This window comes from Doryrhamphus excisus, linkage group LG10, assembly GCF_037039965.1.
Source record: "Doryrhamphus excisus strain RoL-2023G ecotype Guam linkage group LG10, RoL_Dexc_Guam_v1.1, whole genome shotgun sequence".
NCBI classification, from domain to species: Eukaryota; Metazoa; Chordata; class Actinopteri; order Syngnathiformes; family Syngnathidae; genus Doryrhamphus; species Doryrhamphus excisus.
The window spans coordinates 4,147,237-4,174,246 of NC_136366.1; the positions used below are offsets into that span (position 1 = coordinate 4,147,237).

A 27,010-nucleotide genomic window follows, 5' to 3' on the forward strand; every position below is an offset into this window, starting at 1 on the left:
AACCCCCGTCCCTCTCTCTCTTCCCTCCAGTGCTTTATAGGCAGCCGGCGGGCGTGCAAGCCCCCACTCAGCAGTCATGAAGGCGGTGGGGGTTCTGGTGCTGGTTCTGGCCTTCCTGGCGGGCGCTCGCAGCGAGGTGAGGGCCAGAGACCCTGAAGTGGAGCAAGAGGAAGACGGGGAGGCCTGGGAGGGACAAGCGGGTGTCGTCAGCGCCACAGAGACCCCTCTGCTGGGAGATGGCGGCAACTACCCGGCCCGAAGCGGGTGAGTTTTCAGCTTTCCGTGCTATCATTTCCATGTTGACCTATAAATGTTACTTTGGGGCGCCCCCTACAGTACAAGTCTAAAAAAAATGTTTTGGGACACATGGAGCCAAACAGGAACTTGATGTGTCCCACATTCCAAATCTGTGGCGCCTGCACCGCCAGCGGGAAGTGTTTTGACTGCCGGCATGTCCCCGTCAACCACCCACACCACCCCATCACGCCACGCTACCTGACACGCTCACACAAGTCATGCACTTGCACACTTACACAGGTTCATACATGGAACGTCACAGCCGCATTTGCACACTTCCAAAGGTCCATAAGTGTAATGTCACTGACGCCCTTGCACACTTACACAGGTCCATAAGTGTAATGTCAGTGGCGCACTTGCACACTTACACAGGCCCATAAGTGTAATGTCACTGGCGCACTTGCACACTTACACAGGTCCATAAGTGTAATGTCACTGCCGCATTTGCACACTTACACAGGTCCATAAGTGTAATGTCACTGACGCACTTGCACACTTACACAGGACTTACACAGGTCCGTAAGTGTAATGTCACTGCCGCATTAGCGCACTTACACAGGTCCATAAGTGTAATGTCACTGGCGCACTTGCACACTTACACAAGTCCATACGTGTGACGTCACTGGTGCACTTGCACACTTACATAGGTACATAAGTGTGACATCAGTGGCGCACTTGCACACTTACACAGGTCCATACATGTGACGTCACTGGCGCACTTGCACACTTACACAGGTACATAAGTGTAATGTCACTGACGCACTTGCACACTTACACAGGACTTACACAGGTCCATAAGTGTAATGTCACTGGCGCACTTGCACACTTACACAAGTCCATACGTGTGACGTCACTGGTGCACTTGCACACTTACATAGGTACATAAGTGTGACATCAGTGGCGCACTTGCACACTTACACAGGTCCATACGTGTGACGTCACTGGCGCACTTGCACACTTACACAGGTACATAAGTGTGACGTCACTGGCGCACTTGCACACTTACACAGGTCCATAAGTGTAATGTCACTGCCGCACTTGCACACTTACACAGGTCCATAAGTGTAATGCCACTGCTACACTTGCACACTTATACAAGTCTATACGTGTGACGTCACTGGCGCACTGGCACACTTACACAGGTACATAAGTGTGATGTCAGTGGCGCACTTGCACACTTACACAATTCCACACGTGTGACGTCACTGGCGCACTTGCACACTTACACAAGTTCATAAGTGTAATGTCACTGCAGCACTTGCACACTTACACAAGTCCATACGTGTGACGTCACTGGCGCACTTGCACACTTACACAGGTACATAAGTGTGACGTCAGTGGCGCACTTGCACACTTACACAGGTCCATAAGTGTAATGTCACTGGAGCACTGGCACACTTACACAAGTCCATACGTGTGACGTTACTGGCGCACTTGCACACTTACACAGGTCCATAAGTGTGATGTCAGTGGCGCACTTGCACACTTACACAGGTCCATAAGTGTAATGTCACTGGCACACTTACACAAGTCCATACGTGTGACGTTACTGGCGCACTTGCACACTTACACAGGTCCATAAGTGTAATGTCACTGCCTCAACGCACTGATTTACATCCTTACTTTATTTTGAAATTCCTTTCCCTCCTGCTCATGTATTAGTCTGGTTCAAGTGTGGGACTGCCCTGCCACGCCCCCTACAGGAAGGGAAAGGAACAATGGTGTGACGGTATGGTGTGTTCTTTTCCAAAACACGAGCTGAGGGAAAACTCTCATCACTCACCAAGCTGTGCAAACATATAAATGGTACTTTTATTGACGTTTGTAAGAAATAATCACATCTAAAAAGGCCATCGGGTGTGTGTGCGTGTTTGCAGAAACTGGTGTGCGTTTGTGCAGAAGCGTGTGGTCAGCATGGCGGTGGCGTGTGGGACGGAGAAGTACACCATCAAATCCCAAAGTCCCTGTCCCAGCGGAACACCCGACTGCCATTTGATCATGTGAGTCATCAACATGACAATGTCAATACTGTGCTTCTAGTACTCTAGTAGGTAGTACTACTACACACATTTTTTGCATGATTTAAGTTGTACATTTGCATGGAATGTGTGTGTGTGTGTGTGTGTGTGTGTGTGTAGGTACAAGCTGTCCACTCGGCCGCTCTACAGACAGAAGCAGAAGACGTTCACAGCTCTCTTGTGGAGATGCTGTCCAGGACACGGAGGGGACAACTGTGACGACACGGGTGAGTCATCACCATGGCAACAAGATGAAGATGATGCTTCATCTCTTTACTGTAAAATTCTTTGTCCAATGAACTTGAATTTGCTGACATTGGACAGCAATGTCAACCGCGGGGTTCCTCAAGGTTCTGTATTGAGCCCGTTACTATACAGTACAGTGAGTGTATACGTCGATACTTCGTGTTCGATACTTCATGTTCGATACTTCGTGTTCGATACTTCATGTTCGATACTTCGTGTTCGATACTTCGTGTTCGATACTTCGTGTTTGATACTTTGTGTTCGATACTTTGTGTTCGATACTTCGTGTTCGATACTTTGTGTAATGTGTCTGGTAAATTAAATAAATAAACTGATTAATTAATAAACGTAGTGTATTTCATATCATAGCACAAAGACACAAGACTTTTCATTCATGTATTAATTAAATCCATTATTAATTCAAATAAATCCATAATTTATTTCTGAATTATTCATTAAATTAAATTAAATTAAATTAAATTAAATTAAATTAAATTAAATTAAATTAAATTAAATTAAATTAAATTAAATTAAATTAAATTAAATTAAATTAAATTAAATTAAATTAAATTAAATTAAATTAAATTAAATTAAATTAAATTAAATTAAATTAAATTAAAAAGAATTAAATTAAAAAGAATTAAATTTAAAAGAATTAAATTAAATTAAATTAAATTAAATTAAAAAGAATTAAATTTAAAAGAATTAAATTAAATTAAATTAAATTAAATTAAATTAAATTAAATTAAATTAAATTAAATTAAATTAAATTAAATTAAATTAAATTAAATTAAATTAAATTAAATTAAATTAAATTAAATTAAATTAAATTAAATTAAATTAAATTAAATTAAATTAAAAATAATTAAATTAAATTAAATTAAATTAAAAATAATTAAATTAAAAGAATTAAATTAAATTAAATTTTAATTTTTTTTTACAAATTTCTGACAAATTTCATATTATAGGGCAAAAGCAGGCTAATAAGCAAGCCAATAAGCAGGCTAATAAGCAAGCCAATAAGCAGGCTAATACTAGCCTACTACTACTACCAGTAGTAGTAGTAGTAGTAATAATCGGAAGAAGACTAATAATGATAGTAATAATAATAGGCTAATTAATAATATAATAATGATTATTATATCATTGATATCATTGATGGTGGCCTAAAACAACTGAGTATCTCTACTAAATCTGTCCAAAATTGGGAAAGTTATATCCCGGTTCTTGTTCCTTATTTGTTTTTTGGATTTTTTTGAATGTCTACTTCATTCATTCATACCCTGTGCATCTCCAGTGGGCTAAGCCCCCCCGTGTCCTCAGAGCCTAGTATTGCCCCTGGTCCAAGAAGCTAAAAAAGGCCAACAGAACTTTTGTTTTGAATCTGCTTCTATTTTTAACTTATATTATTCTCCTGCGCCCCCGCTGGAGTCGATGTGGGACAAGCAGGACGTTTATTTAGTCCACACTTGCCTTGTGGGAAAAATGTTGTTTGGTGGACCCCAGAAGGAGGACGTCCATTTTCAAGCCAGTGAGACAAAAATAAAAAAGTGGCCCACCAGTCTGTCATGGTGCTGATTTTGGACATTTAGACTGTAAGAAGTCGTAAACATGTCGTTTATGTCTTATTTTCAACTATTAAATCTACTATATTGGCCAACAGGCGCCTCTTGCTCGAAGACAGCTGTGATAGGCACAACCACGACCCTAATGAGGATAAGCGGCATAGAAAACCAATGGAAGGATAAATGTTAAAATCTATGTTTAGATAGTTGTAATCAAGTTGTCTATGTGTTTTATGTCCTATATTATGGAATTATGTCTACTATATTGTGTAACAGGAGCATAACGGTGACTATAGGGGTGTTATTTCATGTCTGGAGGGCTCTAATAATTTAAAAATCTGTATTTAGAAGGTGGGCTGCACGGCGGTGTGGAGTGGTTAGCGCGCAGACCTCACAGCTAGGAGGACCAGGGTTCAATTCCACCCTCCGCCATCTCTGTGTGGAGTTTGCATGTTCTCCCCGTGCATATGTGGGTTTTCTCCGGGTACTCCGGTTTCCTCCCACATTCCAAAAACATGCTAGGTTAATTGGCGACTTCAAATTGTCTATGAAGGTATGAATGTGAGTGTGAATGGTTGTTTGTCTATATGTGCCCTGTGATTGGCTGGTGACCAGTCCAGGATGTACCTCGCCTCTCGCCTGAAGACAGCTGTGATAGGCATAACCACGACCCTAGTGAGGATAAGCGGCATAGAAAACAGATGCAAGTATAAGTGTTAAAATCCATGTTTACATAGTCGTAATCAAGTTGTCTATGTGTTTTATGTCTTATTTTCTGGAATTATGTCTACTATATTGCGTAACAGGAGCATAAAGGTTACCATAGGGGTGTTATTTCATGTCTGGAGGGCTCTAATAATTAAAAAATCTGTATTTAGAAGGTGGGCTGCACGGCAATGTCAATGTGTTGTTTGTTTTTTTGTTTGTTCTTTTTACAGTCGCTGAGGCGCAGTCACACTCAGGAAGCTCGACTCTGATTGGAGAACTCAAAGCTGACGGTGCTCCTGGAGGTCTCCACAATGCCGGTATCAGCCTAACTTCATTCTTTAACCTGGTTGGTTGGACCTGAGACTGGTTCTGATTAGCAAACGTCAGCTGTGACACACACACACACTCACAAAGTGAGGACGCTGTGAGCTCCTGAGTGAGGTCAGTTCAGAACGAGGTCCAAGCCAACACCTCTGACTTTCCCCCAGGGAGGAAAGTTGGTCTAAACCCCCCACCCACCCTGCTTCCGTCCTGTAAACACAGCCCCACCCTGGGGGAGGTTGATGTAGTCAGACTGCAGGTGGAAGGTTGCAGCCGTTGCTAATACAGGAAGTTCATGTTGTAGCGACCCGGCCAAACGTGGACTTGAGAGTCCGCCCGGCAGACGGAAAGGTCCAAAGGGCGCCATTTCTTCCTCCAAACATTCTATTCTGCCGAAAGCAAGTAGAGTTCATCGAGGAGCCACGTGCCAACCTCCAGGAAGGTTGTGGAAGAACTAGTCGGGTTGAGTCAAGCGTGAAATGTTTGGCTGAAAGCTGTCACAACATCTCATGTACGTCCTGCAGGTAACCCTAATATTATGGACAAGGGTGCCTTGCTCAAGGGTGCACTTGCATACTTAGTCGTTCGAATGCACAAGTGTGTTTGTGTTCACACTCAAAATGGTGAGTGTGCAGTGATGCAATAGTCTTATCTTTGATCACATGTCTGTCTTTCAGGCGTGCAGCAACAGCAAGGAGATCCCAACAGTGAGCAGAACGACCACCAGGGGTCAGTCAACGTGCCACACAACGCCACACGCCCCGCTCACAGCCCACAGCAGGTCCACGCCCCCAATCGCTACCACATCCAGCATCCCGGTCACGTCCCCCATAAGGACCACGCTCAGCATCCCTTCCATTCCCAGCCTCAAGACCATGTGCAGTATCCTATTAATGTCCAGCATCCTATTAATGTCCAGCATAAAGACCATGTCCAGCATCAGGACCATGTCCAGCATCAGGACCATGTCCAGCATCCTATTAATGTCCAGCATCCCGTCCATGTCCAGCCTCAAGACCATGTCCAGCATCCGATTAATGTCCAGCATCCCGTCCATGTCCAGCCTCAAGACCATGTCCAGCCTCAAGACCATGTCCAGCATCCTATTAATGTCCAGCATCAAGACCATGTCCAACATCAGGACCATGTCCAGCATTCCGTTAATGTCCAGCATCCCTTCCATGCCCAGCATCCCATTAATGTTCAGCATCCTATTAATGCCCAGCATCAGGACCATGCCCAGAATCCCCTTCGTGTTCAGCATCCCATTAATGTCCAGCATCAGGACCATGCCCAGAATCCCCTTCGTGTTCAGCATCCCATTAATGTCCAGCATCAGGACCATGTCCAGCATCAGGACCATGCCCAGAATCCCCTTCGTGTTCAGCATCCTATTAATGTCCAGCATCAGGACCATGCCCAGAATCCCCTTCGTGGTCAGCATCCCATACGTGTCCAGAATGGGGACCATGTCCATCAAGCTGCCGTCACCCATGAGCAGCAAAAGCATCCCTTTCCCGGTGAGTGTAATTTGATTTTGAAGCATTTGAAGTACGTCATTACTGTAACGATACACGAAGACTGAACAATCTGCCCAGTCATTCGGCAGACACACACACACACACACACATAGAGAGAGAAGAAAGAGAGGATTTCCTCTGCAGGAAGTGTGTTTGTTTGTATTTTCCTACATGACTAAGGTACAGTAGGTGTGACAGGGCTGAGCTTTTGGGAATGCTGTAAAAGGCTTTATAGCTGCTTTGAGCTAGCTGTGACTCTAACATGATGTCAGCATGTTGGTAGCATGGCCTTAGCACGACGTTAGCATTCTGTCATGTGACCGTAGCATGACGCCAGCACAATGTTAGAATGATGTTAGCATGGCGTTGGCACAATGTTAGCATGATGTTAGCCTCACATTAGCACAATGTTAGCACAATGGTAGCATGGCCTTAGCACGATGTTAGCATTCTGTCAGTGTGACCATAGCATGACACCTGCACAATGTTAGAATGATGTTAGCATGGCGTTGGCACAATGTTAGCATGATGTTAGCCTCACATTAGCACAATCTTAGCACGATGGTAGCATGGCCTTAGCACGATGTGAGAATGATGTTAGCATGGTGTTAGCACAATGTCAGCATTCTGTCAGCACGATGTTAGCATAACATTAGCATGACATTAGCCTGAAGATAGCACGATGATAACATGGCATTAGCACAAGTTAGCATGACAACAGCATGTTAGCATGACATTAGCACAATGGTAGCATGACATCAACACAATGTTAGCACAATGTTAGTATGACAAACACCTTTTTAGCATGACATTAATACGATGTTAGCATGACGTCAGCACATTAACATAATGTTGACATGGCATTAGCATGATGCTAACATGTATTTTACAGTGCCTGACTAAAATGAGTTAGCACAATGCCAGTGTGTCTATGTGTGTGTGTTTGAGATGGTAAATGACATCACTTCCTGTGTTTGTTTCCCACACTCGCCTCTGACTTTGGACCCCAGTGACAGGCCGGCGTGACATCATCCTCCCAGGGACTTTTTCTGTGGCGCTCTTATCTCATTTTTATTTCACATTTCCTGCTTTTTATCCATCAAATCCTGTTTGAACTCTGACTTCCTGTGAAGCGTACAAAAGTGTTCAAGGACCCTTCGCCGCGCCCAACAAAAAACCCCAACATCTTATTTTAAACGTGAACAATCTTTCCCAGAACAAATCACCCCACTGGCGTTCTTAAAAGACGCCTACTACGTATTCTGAACTCTGACTTTATAAGGCCATGCTGATGTTTACACACAAAAAGGCTTCTTGCGTGGACAGGAAGTGGCCATAAATCACCATGACGCTTACTAGATAGGTGAGCCCCAACTTCCTGTCCTGTCTCTGTGTGTCGATGTGCAGCATGTTGGCAGTGTTTCCACAGGACTGTAATCTATCTGTGGCAGTGGTGGGTTGGGTGGGGACATGAAGGGGGTACACTGCATTTTGCTGTACTTCTCAGTACACTTATGCACACTTAAGTGTAAGTACACAGTGTTAATACTAGTACTTTGTGAGCGTTTATTACGTACGGTATGTGATTCCAGGTGCAGACGAGGCGGAGGTGCTCACCTTTCCTGACGTTCCGGGTGCTTTGCCGCTTCCTCACATGATGGCGCTACTGGTGTCTCAGCTGCAGCCGACCCTGGACGGATTCAACCGCTCGCTGGAGCAGCTGAGTCGGCAAGTGGGCGCCCTGGCCCGGGACCTGGACCAGCTGAAGAGCGTCCAGCAGGAGGCACTCGAGGAGGAGGACCAGGAGGAAGGGCGGCTGGAAGACAAAGTGGACCGGGTGTTCCACCAGATGGGGGCGCTGCAGCGACAGATGGACAGCCAGCGCGCCGACTTGGAAGGAAGGCTGCACTCCCAGCATGCAATGCTGCACTACAACATCACCGCATTCAAGACTGACATCGACCTCAAACTCAAACGACAACACAAGATCATGCAGGTCAACAATACTACTTCAAATACTACTACCTCGTGCACTTTATACACAACTCCTTCAAACATCTTCAACTATCAACACTACTTAAACCATTTGAGTACTTTGTCAACCATCTTAAACTAGTACTTTGTCAACGGTTTTGAACAATTACTTTTTTCACTTGTGTCAAAGTAGTACTTTTACAACTATTGTAAACAAGTACTTTTACACATGTACTTTGTAAACTACGACTATTAAACTAGTACTAATTCTACTTCTAAACTAGTACATTTTCCCAACAGTACTTTTTAAACTATTTTGAATTAGTACTTTTTCATTTGTACTTTTTTTCAACCGTTTTAACGACTACTTTTTCACCTCAACTTTTTACCTTATTCACTAGTACTTTTTTAACTGTTTTACACAGTTACCTTTTTCTAGAGCAGGGGTCGGCAACCTTTACTATGAAAAGAGCCATTTTACCCAATGCCCACTGAAGAAAAATAGCCTGGAGCCGCAAAACATATAGTATGTTTAAAACAACATTGGAGGGAATTTGGGGGTATCAAAGTAGTTCAGATAAGAAAAGACGAGTTGGAGTACTCTTGCTAGTTTTGGAGATAAACTTACATAAATGTATGTGTAAACTACTGTAAACGTAAAAACAAGTTCCCATGCCGCTGTTTTTAAATTATCTCAAATTTATTTTTTAGATTTGTAGGTAAGTATTACTTGTTTTTCTTCATGTACTGAACTGGATAGCAGTCAGAACTCACTCAGGATGCATTCATGGTCTCAGACAAAGTTGGATTTTTTAAAACTCATTACAAAAGACGTGCATTTTCCCCACTCGGGTGTTAAAAATATTCAAGCATCGCAAAGGGAGCCACAATAAAGAGGCTGAAGAGCCACATGCGGCTCTGGAGCCGCAGGTTGCTGACCCCTGTTCTAGAGTATGTGTAAAGTAGTATGTTCACAACTACTCCAAACGAGTACTTCTGCTTTTTGTACTGCTGTTGTTTTTACTAATAACATTTTTAAAGTACTTTTACTTTACTTTTTAAGCTATTTTTAAAGTACTACATTGTTCGCTAGTACTTTTAAAACTACTTTGAACAAGTACTTGTTTCATTAGTACTTTAAAAACTGTTTTTGACTTTTGACTGTTTTTGACTTTTCTTTTTTTTCATTAGTCCTTTTAGACTACTATTATTAAATCAGTACTTTTAAAACCATTTTAAACTAGTACTTTTTCACCGGTACTTTTTAAACAATTTTACCACTTTCACCACCTTTGCTGTCTTCACTACTGTCTTTAAAAACTATTTTAAATAACCACTTTTTCTACTTGTACTTTAATTTTTAATAGTTTTTATAGATATTTTTTAAATTTCACTCGTTTTTTAATGTCTACATTTTTGCTAGTACTAATTTTAAACAAGTACTTTTTTTCACAAATACTTACAATTACTTAATAGTACTTTTGAACTACGACTTTTAAAACCAGTACTTTTTTAAAACAATTTTTAAACTATTACTTTTCCTTTTTAAAATAGTTCATTTTTTCACGAATACACTTTAAACTATTTTTGTAGCACTTGTAAAAACATACAAATGAAAAAGTTCTAGTTACTTTTCCACGTTTACTTTTTATACTAGTACTTTTATCACTAGCACATTTACAAATATTTAAAGTGCTTTTTAAACTAGTTTACTGTTTTAAAATGCTACTTTTTAAAGTACTACTACTTTTAAATTAGTACTTTGACACAATTACTTCACAAACAATCACTTTTGAAACTACTTTAAACAATTACTATTTTTAGTTTGTATTTTTTGTAAGTACTATTTCTTTTCAAGTAATACATGTCTCGGCACGATTTGGCTGATCTCAGGTCAGCCTGCAGGCCATGAACACCACATTGGCTGGGCTGAAGCAGGACCAGGACCAAGACCAGGAGCAGGACCAGGACCAGGACAAGCCCCTGGAGGGCCAGCAGGAGTGGCCCCCCCAGGTAGCACAGACGTCCCCTGCAGTGTGGGAGGCCATTGAGCGTCTGGACAACATGGTGGTGAACAACACAGTCAAGGTTTGTTGCTCTGGCGCCCTCCTCAGGCTGCTGGTGTCATCGCAGCCAGAAAATACGCTTGATTGGCTGTCTTCCTGAGGGCAGGGCTAGCGCAGACATGTCTTGTGTGGTCAGGTGGGCGAGCTGATGGAGTACGCCGAGGTGACGTCGGGCAGCGTCCAGCAGCTGAAGCGGGACTTGAAGGCGCTGGGGGAGCGGATCAACCAGACGGCCAGGACCAGCCAGGTCCAGTTCATGGAGACGGGCCTGGAGGTGGAGGCGGCCAAGGTGGTGGTGCTGAGCCGGGTGGACGAGCTGGCGGGCAACCTGAGCCAGCAGGGCCAGCGTCTGCAGGAGATGGACGTGGATGTGGACTACCTTTACACCGTCCTCTACAAACACAACGCCTCCGGGCAGTGCGACTGTCTCCGCCTCAAGGACGCCATGGTCGCACTGGAGAGGGGCGTGGTCAACGTGACAGAGCTGGCCAATGAGAACCGGCTAGCTCTGGATGAAGACAAGCAAAGAGGGGTGGGGCAGTGGGGCGGGGCCGGTGACTGGGAGCCGGCGGTTGAGGCTGTCCAACGAGGCCTTCAGCAGGTGATGAGAACAAGAGGACCTCCACTGACTCTTCAACGCAATCCTGAACATCTTCTTACTCTTCCGACAGGTAAAGGAGTCCCTGGCATCGGACCAGGCCAGGACCAGGACTTTGGACCAGGTCCTGACCCGAGTGAGCAGCGCTCTGGAGGAGGCGACTACGGAGATGTCGCGCCTGAAGGAGGCAGACAGGAAGCGGACGGAGGAGATGAAACGTCTGTCTGGGTCCTTCAACTCGTTACTGAAGGACGCCATTCGCCACAGCGACGTGCTGGAGCTCCTGCTTGGGGAGGAGGTGCTGGAGTTCTTGGAGTGGCCCCTCCAGGACCAGGAGGCCCACTCGATCCCCGCCCTGAAGGAGCAGTTGAGGCTCCTGCAGGAGCAGCTCCAAGGACACAACCTTAGCCTCAGCTTGTTGCTAGGCAACAAGCCAGGTACACACGCTATGCTCACCATCCGGGTAACTGGAATAACTTCACTTTGTTCTCCATGTTGCAGGAAGTCGGGATGAAGTTCCCTCAGCAGACCAGCCGTCTTCCTGGTCGGGCGTGGGCATGGCAGGTCCTGTGGAGCATCATCTGCAGCACGGAGACGGCAGCGACCTATGGAAGCTGGAGAGGAGCGTGGACGAGCTGAAGCTGAAGATGCTGAGCCTGCAGGAGGAACCTTGCTGCCTCCGTACTGAGGAGGCGGCCCTTCAGACGGAGGTGTCGTGGCTGAAGAGAGGCCTGGAGGAACATCTGAGGACGTTCAAGAGCATCTTCAGCAACGCCGACATGCTGGAGAGGAGCGATGCCACGCTGGAGCTGGACAAAGTTTGGGAGCTGCTCAGCAAGAAGAAGCAGCGAGGCGGACGTCATCGCAGCAGGAGGCAATCCGGAGGTGAGGACTGGAGCTGCCAATCATGTCCAAACGTGACATGACCAAATCCTGCTTCATTCTCTCCGCAGATGTTCTCAGCCAATCACAGGCCACCGTGCTACTGCTGGCCGCCTCCCCTCACAAATCGTCACACGGCATCCTCACGTTCAACGCGTCTCTCAACAGAGGACACTTTGACCCCCGCAGCGGCACCTTCACTGCCCCTGAGGACGGCGTCTACGCCTTCGCGCTCACGTCGGACATGAGGCCGCGAAGCGCCCGATTAGAGCTGAGGAGCCCCTCAGGAGCGCTGAGGGGGATGCTCCTCCAGAAGGGGGTGGCGTCACGGCCCGCCACTCACACCGCCAGCCTGAGGCTCAGGAGGGGGGAGGAGCTGAGACTGGTGTTGAGGGGCGGGGAGTGGGAGGAGTCTACAGACAACGCCTTTACGGTGCTGCTGTTACGCCGGGACACTTGAGGGTGCTGTGAGCCAATCAGAGGCAAAGACACTGAGAACAGAAGATGACGTCACTTGCGGAGCGAACGTCACAAACATGAACATAACACAACTTTAAATGTAAAACTCATCAAATACATCAACCTATTTTCCTTGGCTGTGTCTAAAAAAAGAACAGAGTAATCTCTCGCTGTATGGGCTGTTTTTTTAATAAGAAAAACTTTCGTGGTTGGCTGGCCTATTATAAGTTTAAAAAGATTGCAATATTAGTGTTCAGTAATGTTATGAGACATGATATCGAATTACATTACCTTTCACACTGCATGGTAGTGGTGGGCAAAACCGTTCATTTCAGTGAACCGTATCATTCCAGTTCCTTCAGTAAAAAGATCCGTTCATTACGTTCACTTCGGTCGTTAAGACTGTGATCTCCCGCTGTGCATAGACCCGGTCAGCCGTGTCGAGTCAGTCCGTTCGTTCATTAGCGATACACCACTACTGCATTGTGAGGGCGACAAAGCTAGCATAGCCTAGCCTAGCCCAGCCCAGCCGGCATGCCATGGTTTATATCGAGTATTAAAAAAAAAAAGGTTCTCCACTCAATCCGTGCGGAAATGGTTGTGGTTTCTGTGTCCTTCCTCCCCACTCCGTTTGAAATACTTTCTAAACTTTAGACTACATAAATTGGAGAGGTGAACTACATAGGTTGCGATGCTAGCTAGCCCTTGTGTTATTTCCCTGCAGGGATGCCGTAGTCTTAACAAAGAAAAGCAGTGTAAATGTGACTATTTTATGTGTTATTTTACGTCAACATGACTTTTATAAAGTATAAACCCATTTAATAAACATATTTAGTAAGTTATATAGATTTTGTATGCGCTAACTACGTGTAAGTATTAGTTAACATTAATTCATATCGCGGAAGTAATGAACCGCCATAAACGAGGGATTACTGTTCTTCTGTGAGTACACTTCAATAAGTATACTGTGTGTACTGTGAGTACTAAGTTCCGTTACTCTCACTGTACACTTACGGGAAAGGAACATCGCCTATTTACAGTCTTTTGTTCAACTACTTTCCACCACTTCTGTAGCCAATATGGCGATCGTGAGCACCACATCCGGGTATTTACAGTCCACTGCAACTTGTGTTCGCAAAATAAAGTTTGGGTAGAAAAAATACGCCGTTGAAGACACAGCCTTCAATCATTCCTCCCGATTGGTTATATAAGAATTAACTGTAAAGTGATAAATTAATCTTTTTTATCGATTTTAACTCATGTTGACAGTAGAAGAGTTTAATCTGCTGAGCAGCCTCTGTAAACGTCAACAGACCTTTGCTGTATACCTGAAATGTATGCTTATATATTTATGTACAAATTTTACATATTTAAATAAAACAGTTATCTTGTTTGTTCACAATAAGGGATGCTATGACATTTTGCCAACAGGGAACACGATCAGACTTTTTTTTTTTCCTTGAAACATTTAATGTTAATTCTATGAGTAGAAAAATAAGCATCAAAAATAGAACAAGTACATGACATCTCTTCACTGGACTAAAAGAAACAATCTTCCTGTTCATTGTTGCCGATTGTTTCTGCTCACCCAAGTGTGCTGCATGGACGACGTCAGCAAGCGTCACGGTACCGCGAAGCTGCTTTCAACGCATAACGCTGCGTTAGCGTTAAAGACAGTGTGTGCATCTATGTTTCTGTTTCTACGTAGGTCAAGTTAAAGGCTATATAAGGAAAAACATGCTAAATATTAGCTGCAACGCTTCACGCTCTAACTTGATCAACTATTTCAGTTCAGGCAGATAGCTTTGATAGTTCTACGCACGAGCCTAAATAAAGCAAATAAATACTTTCACGTGGAATATTCTTGTCTTCTTCATCCGTGAGGATGAGGAGGCGGACGTAGGCACATTTGAAATAGAAGGAACGCTACAAACGCTAGCAGGCTGCGCAGGATGTGCGACATTCCCAAATCGACTCTTGGTCCAGTGCCGTTGCGGCGAGACGTGCTCATCGGGCGGGGCGGCAACGAGCCACGTAGGAGGCACAGGAGGAGCAGAAGTGGCGGGGCGGCTCGGCGGGAAGCTGACAGCACAGCGAGCAGAGCTGCGGGGGCATCTGGCGGTGGCGAGCGGTGGTGGGATCCGCCTGCCGCCGCCAGTCGCCCTCTGGTGGCATGTCCAGGCGCAGTGGCTGGGAGGGGCTCGGCCCTCCCGGTCTTGGGCGCGGCGCGGCAGAGAGAGACGGCGGCAGCGATGCTTGACGGTGGTGGCCGTTAGTGAGGGCGGGGCGACAGGGGCGGCGGGACATGGTGGCGTAGAGACTCTGTGGAATTACTGCCGGAGGAGCCTGACCTCTGACCTCGCTGGGGAACGATGAGGTGGAAGAGACGTCCTGAGCTCGACGAGGAGCGCGGGGAAGAGTCCCGTAACTCATGCTGACTCCCTCAAGCCTGTCAGGAACAACCATGGCCTCCTGCTGGGGTGTCCAACCTGAGGAAGAACTTCTTTCAATCACCATAGAAACCAGAATAATCATCATCTAGTTTCACTAGTGTGAGGTGGGGGGTGTTGAGCTAATGTGAGGGTGAGGGGGTGATGGCAGACCTTTACCTGAGTGTCCCCGAGTGGCGGGGGGGCGTGACATCAGCAGGAGTGTGTGTTGCGGTGGAGGGCCGTAGTGACGGAGGAGGTGGTGGGAGGTATCGGTGCTGGAAGAGGAGGGGTGACGGGGGAGGGTGGAAGAGTGTGTGGACAGAGACGAGTGCTGGGGGAGGTGGGCGTGAGGAAGAGGAGCAGGCCGTGATGGAGGAAGACAAAGAGAAACGTAAACGTGAAAGAAATCAAATAAAAACATTAAAAGGTAGAAAATTGTTGGTCGATGGTCCGCTGTTTGAAGTGGCGTCACATCAAATGGCGAGCAAATCAAGCACACCCCTATCCTGCCTATGATGTTAATGGCCTTTCAGCCACCTGAAATACCAGCGTTGTGGTGTTTGAGAAGTGCAAAAGGTTGGTCAGAGACCTCCATGGCGTTATGGTGTGTGTACCCGAATGCAGTGCACCTTTCTGGGCCACAGCAAGTAGCTCCAATCCCTCTGTAGTCTGGTTCTCCTGATCATAATAATAATCATTCATTCATTTTTTACCGCTTATCCTCACCAGGGTCGCAGGGCTTGCTGGAGCCTATCCCAGCTGTCTTCTGGCGAGAGGCGGTCGCCAGCCAATCACAGGGCACATATAGACAAACAACCATTCACACTCACATTCATACCTATGGACAATTTGGAGTCGCCAATTAACTGAGCATGTTTTTGGAATGGGGCGGCACACCGGTCTAGTGGTTGGCGCGCAGACCTCACAGCTAGGAGACCAGGGTTCAATTCCACCCTCGGACATCTCTGTGTGGAGTTTGCATGTTCTCCCCGTGCATGCGTGGGTTTTTCTCCGGGTAGTCCGGTTTCCTCCCACATTCCAAAAACATGCTAGGTTAATTAGCGACTCCAAATTGTCCATAGGTATGAATGTGAGTGTGAATGGCTGTTTGTCTATATGTGCCCTGTGATTGGCTGGCCACCAGTCCAGGGTTTACCCCGCGTCTCGCCCGAAGACAGCTGGGATAGGCTCCAGCACCCCCGCGACCCTCGTGAGGAAAAAGCAGTAGAAAATGAATGAATGAATGAATGAATGAAATATAATATATATATATATATATATATATATACACATATAAATGCAAAATAATGATGGGGAACAGCATATGGGGTGAAGTTGAACATTAATAAAACAGCGCTTGCATTGGATTTTACCGATACCCATAAACGCATCGCCATGAATCTACATTTCACCCGTCAATTGCATCCATACCCAGTGAATGAGCCCATCGATGTATCGATTAATATCGATTATTTTCCACACCCTTAGTATATATACGTATGTGATGTAATGATAGCGTGGATGCACTGCAACCAGGAAGTCACTTACATGGCTGTGGGCGGGGCCAAGCGTGGCTGGGACTGAGCCGCTCAGGCTGCGAGTGACCCGACGCAGGTTTTCTGCGCTGTAGCTCTCATCTTCCGTGTCGGACCACTGAGGACACAAGGTCATTGACAAGGTCAGTCATGTTGTGACGAGTGTGAGAGAGAGAGAAAGATGGATCCACCTTGGCCGTCGTGAGAGTGACAGGTGTTCTGTAGACGTTTCTCTCCATCTCGGCCGTGGGTGTTTTGGAGCGAGCCAGTCCCGATGGGATCCTCCTCGGTGCTGTTCCAAGCCATTCCAACAAAAATTCAAAGTGTTTCAGAAACATCTTCAATACTACATAAGCTAGCAAAGACGCACTTACCTGCTCTGCCGGGCAGCGGACTGCCAGCCGGGCCGGGTCTCTGCACGCTGGGAGCCATCAGGCTGGCCTGGTACAGAGAGTCCAGCTCAGACAGTCCTCCTGCTGGTGCTGGTGCATTGTGGGAGCTGTAGTATCTACTGACGTTCTGTGCCCAGCGCTCTACCGGCAGGACGCTGCTGCTGCTGCTGCCGTCGGGACAGGGAGTCCACGCCCCGGCTTGGCGAATCAGGGGTTGCGGGGACCGGGGCCGAGGCGACAGGTTGACTGGTGCCTTGACGGCACGATCTTCAAGTGGGTCTGGCGGCAAGCAAGACCAGTTCCTGGTGGGTGGAGGGGACCGTGTGTGTCCAAGGTGAAACTGCTCCATTGGTGCAATCAGGCCAGCGACATCAGGCGACGGCGTCCCGGAATGTGATCTGGAGGGGGGCGGGGCTTGTGTTGGGGCCCCGACCCACTTTTCAGGTAGACTAGGTGAGGCCACCTCGCCCGGGGGGTTCTGATCCACAGTGTCCAAATCAGGAAGTGACCTGTGGCTAACCAGCGTGGGAGCGTGGACCCTGATATCATCAAGGGGTCGTCCTGAGGGGGTGGAGCCGCACGATGAGGGTGTCGGGGGAGCCGGTGGCGTGACATGGTTGGGAGGAGGATGAGGCGGGGTCTGCTGGTGCTGGCCGGAAGCTGATTGGCCGTCCGGTCTGTGCGTCAGAAGTACTTCCTGCGAGAGAGGCTCTTCACTGTGGAGATAGAGAGACGGAAAAACACGTGAGGGCGTCCACATGTGGGCGTGGTCCACTTGTGCGTTCTGATGTTGTTTCCTTATGAGCTCGGTCAGCGTTCATGTATGCACCCCACTCCGAGTCCTGATTGGCTGAGCAGACGAGAGGCGGTACCTGGGCTGTTCCAGGAGCTGTCGCCCCTCCTGCTGCTGCTGCTCAGCTTGATGAAGATGATGATGGTGATTGTGATGCCGCTGCAGTTGCAGACGTTGCTGCATGCTGCGGCCTCTCCTCATGCAACGCTGCAGGCGGCTGTGAAAACTAGCTCCGCCCTCGCTCGCAGGACGTAATTTGGCTACAGGCGGGGGAGGCGGGGCAACATAGGAATTGAGCAAAGGAAAAAGAAAACAAGCAAAGAACTCATAAGGGACAAAAAGAAAAGAAGGATGCAGAAAAGAACATGATGTCATGCAAAAAACTTCAAAATAAGAGTCTCAAAAAAAAAGTATGATGTTTATAAATAACCAAAAATGTGTGAAAATTTTATATGACATATGATGAAATGCAGCCGACGTCACCACAAGTCACCCGCCTGTGGGCGGAGCTCTATTTTTACATGGTGAAGGGAGGGGAGGAGCTTACACACGGCTTCGTTGACGGCAGAGAGGGCAGCGGCGACCTCACCCGCCTGCTCCAGGTGCACCGATTGGTCCAGCAGAAGCTCCGCCTCCGACAGGCACTGCTCCAGGTTGTCACCTTTACCTTAAAAACATACACACACCCACGACAACATGTGGTCAATAACATGTTAAAAAATGCCAGCACAGGATTGGACACATATATGAAGGGGCGGGGCCACAGAGATTTTTCTCTATTGTGTCAGGCTGAGTCCTTCCTTTCAGCCAATCAATGAGGAACATTCCGGTTTGTCAACGCATTTTGCTGAGTGTGTGTCTGCGTGTACCCTGGATCTGCAGCTGGTCCAGGTCCAGGTACTTGCTGGGGCGGGGGTTGAAGCCGAGCGCGGCCTCCCTCTCCTTCTCCTGCTGGCGCTGCCGCTCCTCCTCCTTGGCTCTCCTCAGCACCTCCTCCTGCAGCTCGTCCAGCTCGCTGCGACCTGCAGGGGGCGCTGTTCAAAACACGCAAAGAAAATCTTTAAACGCTGCGGTACCTCGGTTAACATCTGCCCCCTGGTTAGCACTTTTTTCGGTTAACATCCATGTGGCTGTCTGGAACAGATGAAATGGATTTACAAACTTGCCTTGGTTAGAGTCCATTTTGGTTTGAGTCGGACCTTCTGGAAGGAATTATGACTCTAACTAATTAGCCGCAGGTAAAGTCAATGTCCGGTTGCATGGTGGGTCTAGTGGTTAGCACGCAGACCTCACAGCTAGAAGACCTGAGTTCGATTCCACCCTCTGCCATCTCTGTGTGGAGTTTGCATGTTCTCCCCGTGCATGCGTGGGTTTTCTCCGGGGACTCCGGAGAAAATGCTAATAATTTAATGCTAATAATGGTAATGCTAATAATTTGGAGGCGACTCCAAATTGTCCATAGGTATGAATGAAAGTGTGAATGGTTGTTTGTCTATATGTGCCCTGTGATTGGCTGGCCACCAGTCCAGGATGTACCCCGCCTCTCGCCCCCACAAAGACAGCTGGGATAGGCTCCAGCGATAGAAAACGAATGAATAAAGTCAATGTCATTCAATGTCAAGAGTCGTACCGAGGCTCCCCCGAGAGGCCGAGCTGATGTCCTGCAGCAGAGCGCCGCTGCTCTTGGATCGTGTGTTCTTCCACGGAGGTCCCGTAGAGGATGGCGGCTTCCTGGAGGAGCAGACGTGAACGTGAACAAGCAATCAGTAATGCGGCCTGCTCGGAAAACCATCACCAGCGACGTGAGCTTTCAAATCCGCTGCCTCTCATTATTTGATGCTACTTTTGAAACTTACAGTCAGTGTGAGACTTGTCTAACCTTCGTGTCATTTGGTGCTGCTCCCTGTTTTGCTTCACACCGACCTTCTACTTTGTACTTGTACAAAAACTAATACAAATACTACATGACCTTGTATTGCTCCTCACCAGGCTACACTCTTCTGCACTTTGTGTGTGTATGCTAGCGACCCCGCCTCCACCCACTGAGACAAAGAGACTGTATGACTGACAAAAGGGCTCACTCCGCCACGTTTTAACCTTGCGAGATCTTGTGACATCGTCACTCTGCACCATCCCCGTTTTTCCCTCTGTTCTGCCCCCCCTCCCATTTTAACACCTTTCTCATAGAACAACTTTTCCCCTTATTTTACAAAAAAAAAATCAATGGCTCACCGTTCTCCCAGGCTGAGATCCAGGCTGACTGGACTGTTGCTGTTCCTCTCGCTGCTCTCGTAACCGCTCTCCATTCTCTGGATCAGTCTCGACGGAGGAGCCTGCCCTGCGCCCCTTCCCGCTGGGACTCCTCTGAGGTGGCCGGAAGAGGCGGCGGGGAGAGTCCAGGAGGAGCCCGGTCTAATGGATGCCACCTCTGACTGGGCCGTCAAGGCGCCGCTTTCTCCCTCCGAGGGGAGAGTTCTCTCTGTGAGGTCCGTCAGGGGGGTTTCTAGCGGGCTGTAGCCGGACTGTCTGCTCCTCCTCTCCCTCGTGAAGATGCTGTCAATGTTGAGCACCTCCCTCCTCGGCCTCCACGCGGGTCGGTACCTCCCCGCCGTGCCTCCGGAGGAGCTGGATTTGGATTCGCTTCCGGTACTGTCGGCCTCCCAGTGTTGAGGTTTGCCGGAGGAGGCGATGCCCGCGGCCGGCAAAGAGGAGGTAGAGGAGGTAGAAGAGGAAGAGAGCGGGCGGCTGTGGAGGATGTTGCTCATGGTCTCCTTGAAATCGCGGAGGCGGCTGGTTGAAGATGAGGAGGACGATGATTTAGGGGCTTGCCGAGGAACCTGCTTCTCCTTGAGCGTCTCTCCTGGGCGGAGGGAAAGAGGAGGTGACTGATGATGACTGATTTGAGGAGGAGACGTAAGGTCCAATGAGATGTCAACATGGCTGATGATGAAATACGACTATCAATGCCTGCAAAGCCTCCCCCCTTGTCGCTTAGCTCCGCCTACCCTCGCTGTGGTAACCGGCTGACGAGGCTTCGTGGTCTGGTTTAGATCGCCGGAGGCGGCTTGAGCTCCGCCTCCTATCCCTGGCCCCGCCTCCCCTTCTCAGAGATTGCCGCTGCTCAGCGTCCGTCACGTGGCCTTGGCGACAACAAGTTGTTTGAAATAATATCACACAAACAATGAGGTGATGAGCAGTGATGATGATTCGACGGGGGGCACATGGGGGCAGGGCTTTAGCCAACACCCACCTATGGCATCCAGGCTGCAGAGCGAGGCATGGTGTGGCCCTTCGGGGCGCTGGCTGCAGACGACGGTTGCCTGGGAGTCAGAGGAGTGCCAGGGACTGGCCAGGGACTCATGGTGCGAGGGGGGGGGCTGTCGGGACGAGTAGCTCTCCGTGGAAGAGTCGGTGCGAGTGTCACTTGAGATGGACGGCTCGCGGCCTGAGAGGGGGGGGCGTGGCGGCGTGTTAGCAAACAAGCGGGGAGCGTACACACAAGCTCACATGCAGACAAGACATCTTTTACTAATACTACACTACGAGTACTACTGCTACTACAATCACAACAACCTCCAAGTGTATGAGTATTGAGTGCAGTACTCCCAGTTGAGTTACCTGATAGTCTGCTGCTGTGCTACTACTACGACTCCTAGCTGTGTTGTAGTTACCCGAGTCTTCGCTGTCGTAGCACGCCTTGGTGACGGGCTGCAGGTCCAGGCGCGGGGGCGCGTCCTGGGCCGCCACCGGCGTCCCCCGTGGGTCGGCGTACAGCAGCAGGAGGGGCTGGTAGTGGCCCTTGATGCAACGCGAAACCACGTCCTTCCACTTGGGGCCGATCTGTGGGACGGGAAAGGAGGCTGTATATTTTACCACTTTAGGCTTCAAAACTGCTTTTGGAAATATTCAGGCGGACGCCATCGATGACAATCAACAACCGCGCCATGACCATTACAACCGCTCCAAGACAATCAACAACCGCTCCATGACAATCAACAACCGCTCCATGACAATCAACAACCGCTCCAAGACAATCAAATACCGCTCCATGACCATGACAACCTCTCCATGACAATCAAAAACTGCTCCATGACAATCAACAACCGCTCTATAACAATCAAAAACCGCTCCATGACAACCGCTCCATAACAATCAAAAACCACTCCATGACCATGACAACCACTCCAAGACAATCAACAACTGCTCCATGACCATGACAACCGTTCCATGACAATCAACAACGCTCCATGACAATCAAAAACCGCTCCATGACCATGACAACCGCTCCAAGACTATCAACAACCGCTCCATGACCATGACAACCGCTCCATAACAATCAAAAACCGCTCCATGGCCATGACACCCGCTCCAAGACAATCAACAACCGCTCCATGACAATCAAAAACCACTCCATGATCATGACAACCGCTCCAAGACAATCAACAACCACTCCATGACCGTGACAACCACTCCATGACTGTGACAACCACTCCAAGACAATCAACAACAACTCAAAGACAATCAACAACCACTCCATAACAATCAAAACTGCTCCATGACCGTGACAACCACTCCATGACCGTGACAACCGCTCCAAGACGATCAACAACCGCTCCATGACCATGACAACCGCTCCATGACCATGACAACCGCTCCAAGACAATCAACAACGGCTCAAAGAGAATCAACAACGGCTTCATAACAACCAACAACCGCACCATAACAATCAACAACCGTTCCATAACAATCTTTTGACCGCTCCGTGACCACCGCTCCATGGCCGTGACAACCACTCCAAGACCGTGACAACCACTCCAAGACAATCAACAACCTCAACAACAATCGACCACACCATCTTATTTTTTCAAACATTTGTGTTGCCTCCTTTTCCCACACTTTAACGCATTGTTTTTCTGGACAAAATGTAAACATGTTGTGTCAAAGTGACAGGGAATAGAGGTTAAGTCGCGTAGCCCCCACCTCAGCAAAGACACGGCGCCTGCCTTGAAGACCAATACGTACGAGCTAGATTCGTGGAGAAAGTGTGGTCCTTCCTGTCCGCAGAGATCTTCAAACTTTCTGTGTCAAACACCTCCCCCTCCCTTCTGCCCAACCCCACAAAGAAGAAAAAAATCCACCTCCAGCTCTGCGTAGATCCAACAGGATGTTCTGATAACTTGTTGCGAGCGCGCGTGAAAAAAAGAAAGGGACTGCAGTGTGGGCAAAAGTGTGTGTGTGTGTGTGTGTGTGTGTGTCGGACCACACCCTCGGTCGTGTCCAGCTGGACTGATAAACAATGGAGGGAAATCCGTGTTTTCACAAGCGGCCATGAGCGAAGCGGCCATAGAGAGCAAGGGAATGTCATTGGACGAAGAAGGGATGAGAAGAGTTTGAAAAACGATGACAAGTACTAGAGAGAGGAAGGAAGAGGGAAAAGGAGGCGTGACAAGAATGGGCAGCATGCACCTTACCCAGCATGCACCTCTGCACTGCATGTATTGATCTCATTATGTCTTATTCCCCTTTGTCACGTGTCCTATCATAAAAAAACCACAGCAAATCCAAAATCTAAGAATAATGTCATAATATTAAAAAATATAAAAGTGTAGAGAAGTATGTGAAAAAGAGGAAAGTTGAAATATTTGGAAAATATATATAAAAAAAAATTAAAGAGCAGTGGTGAAAAAAATATGAGAGAGAGAAAGAAAATTGACAAAATTATATTATGGTAATAAAGTCCTAATATTACAAAATTGTAAAAAAAAAAAGTGTAAATTATATTGTAATTATAAAAAGAAAGTTGTAATATTTGTAAGATTAAATGTATAAAAAAAGTCAACAGCAGAAATGGGAATAAATACATTTGTTTAAAAAAAAAAGTGTATAAAATGTGCAAAAAAACAATACAATCCACATACAATAATATATAAATAAAATGAAAAAAAAATATATATATATATAGTATAAATAAATAAATAATAAATATATATTTATATATAAATAAAAGAAGAACAGAAAGTTACAAAATTATAATAAATAGAAGCAGCAGCAGAAAAAAAGCTAAAGAATAAAGTAATATGAGAAAAATATAATATAAGATTATGTTTTTAAAATATTAAAAATTGTAAAATAATAAATAAACAAATGTTTATTTCCAATAAAGTAATTGAAATATTTTTAAAGCAACAGCAAAATGGAGAATGAAATTAAACTATGATGTGAATAAAGTTCTATTATTTAAAAAATGTTTTTAAAAAGTAAAAAATGCACAAGAAGAAAATTCAAATATTTTGAAAAATATCACGAGGAAAAAAATGTCAAAGTATTACAAGAATAAAGTCGTAATATTATCTGGAAATTTTCATTTTTGCAGCATGTAGCTGAAATAGTAAAGAAAAAAAGCTTAGCTTGGGGAAGGAGTTGTAATATTTCTATAATAAGAATGGGTGGGCCCACGGCCCATCCCCTGGAATGAAGGAAACCGGCATGGAGCCATGGGCCGCCATGGAAGATGTTTAGACATCCCCAGGATGTAGACACTCATGACTACGAACAACATACCTCCTTGACGTGCGCGTCGTCAAAGTACATCCAGCGTCGTATTTTAGTTTGGAAGAAGAAGGTAGAGTAGTGCCTGCCGTAGTAACACACCATGCCCACTAGGTAGAGCTCCGCCTGGCGAGCCTTCTCCTCGGTCACCCTGTAAAACAGCTGGAGGAGAAGAAGCAGCAGTCGTTGCTGCTCTGCTGACGCTACACAAACAATCCTGCATGTGACGTTTAAGGCTTACGTCTCCCAGTCGCAGGCAGGTTCCCAGGGTGTGGATGACGTCCTCGGCCAGGTCGGAGTGGTCCGAGTCCCACACCAGGCCTATGGTGATGATCTCTGGACTGTTGAGGAGGACGCGAGCCATCCTCAGCTGCTGACCGCACTGACTCTGAGAGAAAGAGGACATTTTGCTTTTGCTGCGGTAAGACCAGTCGAGGCGGTAAAAGGAGACTTACAGGACAGCTGCGCAGGTCGCCCATGCTGGCGTTCCGCAGCAACTCCCCGAACATTCCAGGGGTGGCGTTCTGTCGGGACTCCAGCATCTTCACCGCCTGGTTGCTGAGGAGCATGAGGAGAACAAGATGATTGGACAAAGGAAATTGTTTTGAGACGACAGCAATTTGGAAGACAACCTGTTTATAACCTTCTAAATATGCTTTTTTAACATTATTAGAGCCCTCTAGACATGGCATAACACCCCTACAGTCACACCCTATAATCTTTATGCTCCTATTACCTAACAGACTACACATAATAAGAGAAAATAAGACATAGAAAACCTGTTTATAATCTTCTAAATATGCTTTTTTAACATTAGAGGCCTGTAGGCATGAAATAGCACCCCTATAGTCACCTTTATGCTCCTATTACCTAACATAGTACACAAAATACAACATAAAAAACTTTTCACCACCTTCTAAATGCACTTTGACATTATTAGAGCCCTCTAGACATGGAATAACACCCCTATAGTCATATATATGCTCCTATTACCAAACATACTACACATAAGAGACAATAAGACATAGAAAACCTGTTTATAACCTTCTAAATATGCTTTTTATACAATTAGAGCCCTCTAGACATGGAATAACACCCCTATAGTCATATATATGCTCCTATTACCAAACATACTACACATAAGAGACAATAAGACATAGAAAACCTGTTTATAACCTTCTAAATATGCTTTTTATACAATTAGAGCCCTCTAGACATGGAATAACACCCCTATAGTCACATTTATGCTTCTATTACCAAACATACTACACATATTAGGAGAAAATAAGACATAGAAAACCTGTTTATAACCTTCTAAATAGGCTTTTTTACAATTAGAGCCCTGTAGGCATGAAATAGCACCCCCATAGTCACCTTTACGCTTCTATTACTTAACATAAGAGAAAATAAGACATAGAAAACCTGTTTATAACCTTCTAAATATGTTTTTTTTTACATTCATCTGCCTTGAATGAGTATTTTTGTTCATTTAGTCATTTTTATTCTTGGAAATATTTCATTTACATTACATTTTCTATGTTTGAAAAAAAAGGAATATAGTAAGGGGCGCCTGCAAAGGACTTACCACAGGGAGGTGGTGGAGATGTAATGGACCATTTGAATGAAGGGTAGCGGGTCTGAAGATGCTCCACAGCTGCTGCAAACACACTGTAAACACACAAACAGGCAATCAGCATGGGACCACACACACACACACACACACACACACACACACACGAGCTGTGTGCTTGTGTCACCTGTTCAAAGAGCGTCATGGCAAACTTCTGGTGAGGGATGCAGTGTCTGGCAGTGCAGATGTCTTCTTTGGACTCGTCTGCGATGTGGAAGTGGATCCTCATCAGGATGTTTTCCTGTCACAAACAAACCGCCGTCAAAGACGCCGCGCACGAGGATGGACACACGGCCCGGCACGTCTTACGAAGCACTCGGCGGCGTCGTCCATGATGCCGAGTTGAAACTTCTGCTCGTCCTGAAAGGTTTTGGCAAGGGCACTTCGAAGGGCGTCGGAGGGCAGGACGGTGTCACTGCTGTACTGGAATTGAGCAAAGATGCTCTGACAAGACAAAGATAAAAGTCAGCTTGAGAACAGGAAGCCGGGTCCGGCGTGTATCGGACGCCAGTCACCTTAAGAGCGCAGAAGATGCACGCGTCCTCCATGCACTTGTGAGATGTCAGCTGTCTGAAACTACGACGAAAGATGTCCAAGTGCCACAGAACCTGCAACAGACACAAGGGAGTCCTCTTTATACTGAAAAAGTCCATTTTGCCAACTCAGCAGGAAATGTTGCTGAAGCCCGATGCCTTTCCAACGTTACTTGGTCATGTTGAAGAGTCAGAAGCGCAAGCTAGCAACATCTAAACGTGTTTATTTCGTGTAAGTAAACAAAAAAACATTTAATGATCACATTTCCTCTACAGATGTTGTGTCAAAATTGCCTGATCTCAATAAACCGTTAGCGCTCTTTGAGTTCATCCACGCTAAGTCAGGGGTCTCCAACCAGTAGCTCATGAGCTACTAGTAGCTCCTAACCACTTTTCAGGTAGCTCTGAAAAATTAGAAAGCGGGGTTCGGCAGTAGTCTGGACGTCCTTGGGAATGCTTTCTGTGCCGACTATTGTGTGTAGCTGCTCTACA

General features: G+C 46.5%; 2 protein-coding genes across 8 annotated transcripts in view; one reads left to right on the plus strand and one right to left on the minus strand.

The window, feature by feature from the left end:
* On the plus strand, window positions 1–14,059 carry LOC131104587 (uncharacterized). 3 transcript variants are annotated; one of them, XM_078793861.1, is made up of 12 exons: window positions 10–264; window positions 2,175–2,297; window positions 2,436–2,542; window positions 5,065–5,151; window positions 5,833–6,557; window positions 6,594–6,675; window positions 8,268–8,671; window positions 10,543–10,737; window positions 10,852–11,316; window positions 11,387–11,750; window positions 11,815–12,198; window positions 12,267–14,059. In XM_078793861.1, the coding sequence occupies exons 1-12, from the start codon at window positions 77–79 to the stop codon at window positions 12,653–12,655; spliced, it is 3,513 nt and encodes a 1,170-aa protein (XP_078649987.1). In that variant the 5' UTR covers window positions 10–76; the 3' UTR covers window positions 12,656–14,059. The 3 variants fall into 3 exon arrangements, with proteins under 3 accessions (XP_057907905.2, XP_057907898.2, XP_078649987.1); XM_058051915.2 differs by having other exon boundaries at window positions 9–264; window positions 5,833–6,675; XM_058051922.2 differs by lacking the exon at window positions 5,065–5,151 and having other exon boundaries at window positions 1–264; window positions 5,833–6,675.
* Window positions 13,957–27,010, minus strand: part of LOC131104557 (ubiquitin carboxyl-terminal hydrolase 54-like) — a 26,604-nt gene continuing 13,550 nt past the window's right edge. For 2 of the 5 annotated variants that reach the window (XM_058051876.2, XM_058051869.2), the window contains exons 3-22: window positions 26,501–26,593; window positions 26,295–26,429; window positions 26,113–26,226; window positions 25,941–26,023; window positions 24,811–24,913; window positions 24,597–24,743; window positions 24,368–24,517; window positions 21,478–21,646; window positions 21,057–21,251; window positions 20,812–20,946; window positions 20,039–20,666; window positions 19,437–19,537; window positions 18,676–18,840; window positions 18,354–18,473; window positions 17,886–18,066; window positions 16,996–17,729; window positions 16,813–16,913; window positions 16,635–16,739; window positions 15,264–15,417; window positions 13,957–15,143 (exon numbers count right to left, since the gene is read on the minus strand). In XM_058051876.2, the coding sequence (XP_057907859.2) occupies window positions 14,662–15,143; window positions 15,264–15,417; window positions 16,635–16,739; window positions 16,813–16,913; window positions 16,996–17,729; window positions 17,886–18,066; window positions 18,354–18,473; window positions 18,676–18,840; window positions 19,437–19,537; window positions 20,039–20,666; window positions 20,812–20,946; window positions 21,057–21,251; window positions 21,478–21,646; window positions 24,368–24,517; window positions 24,597–24,743; window positions 24,811–24,913; window positions 25,941–26,023; window positions 26,113–26,226; window positions 26,295–26,429; window positions 26,501–26,593 (4,095 nt within the window). In that variant the 3' untranslated portion in view covers window positions 13,957–14,661. Of the gene's footprint in view, window positions 15,144–15,263; window positions 15,418–16,634; window positions 16,740–16,812; window positions 16,914–16,995; window positions 17,730–17,885; window positions 18,067–18,353; window positions 18,474–18,675; window positions 18,841–19,436; window positions 19,538–20,038; window positions 20,667–20,811; window positions 20,947–21,056; window positions 21,252–21,477; window positions 21,647–22,944; window positions 23,271–24,367; window positions 24,518–24,596; window positions 24,744–24,810; window positions 24,914–25,940; window positions 26,024–26,112; window positions 26,227–26,294; window positions 26,430–26,500; window positions 26,594–27,010 lie in introns of those variants that run through there. The other 3 variants (XM_058051894.2, XM_058051902.2, XM_078793860.1) reach the window with 3 other exon arrangements.

What these genes read in the sequence shown, in the direction of transcription:
- LOC131104587 (XM_058051915.2), top strand. Translation starts at nt 77, where the DNA reads ATGAAGGCGGTGGGGGTTCTGGTGCTGGTTCTGGCCTTCCTGGCGGGC. An exon ending in GACAACACAAGATCATGCAG is followed by an intron (nt 8,672 to 10,542) that starts GTCAACAATACT and finishes GGCTGATCTCAG; the next exon opens with GTCAGCCTGCAGGCCATGAA. An exon ending in TCCAACGAGGCCTTCAGCAG is followed by an intron (nt 11,317 to 11,386) that starts GTGATGAGAACA and finishes CTCTTCCGACAG; the next exon opens with GTAAAGGAGTCCCTGGCATC.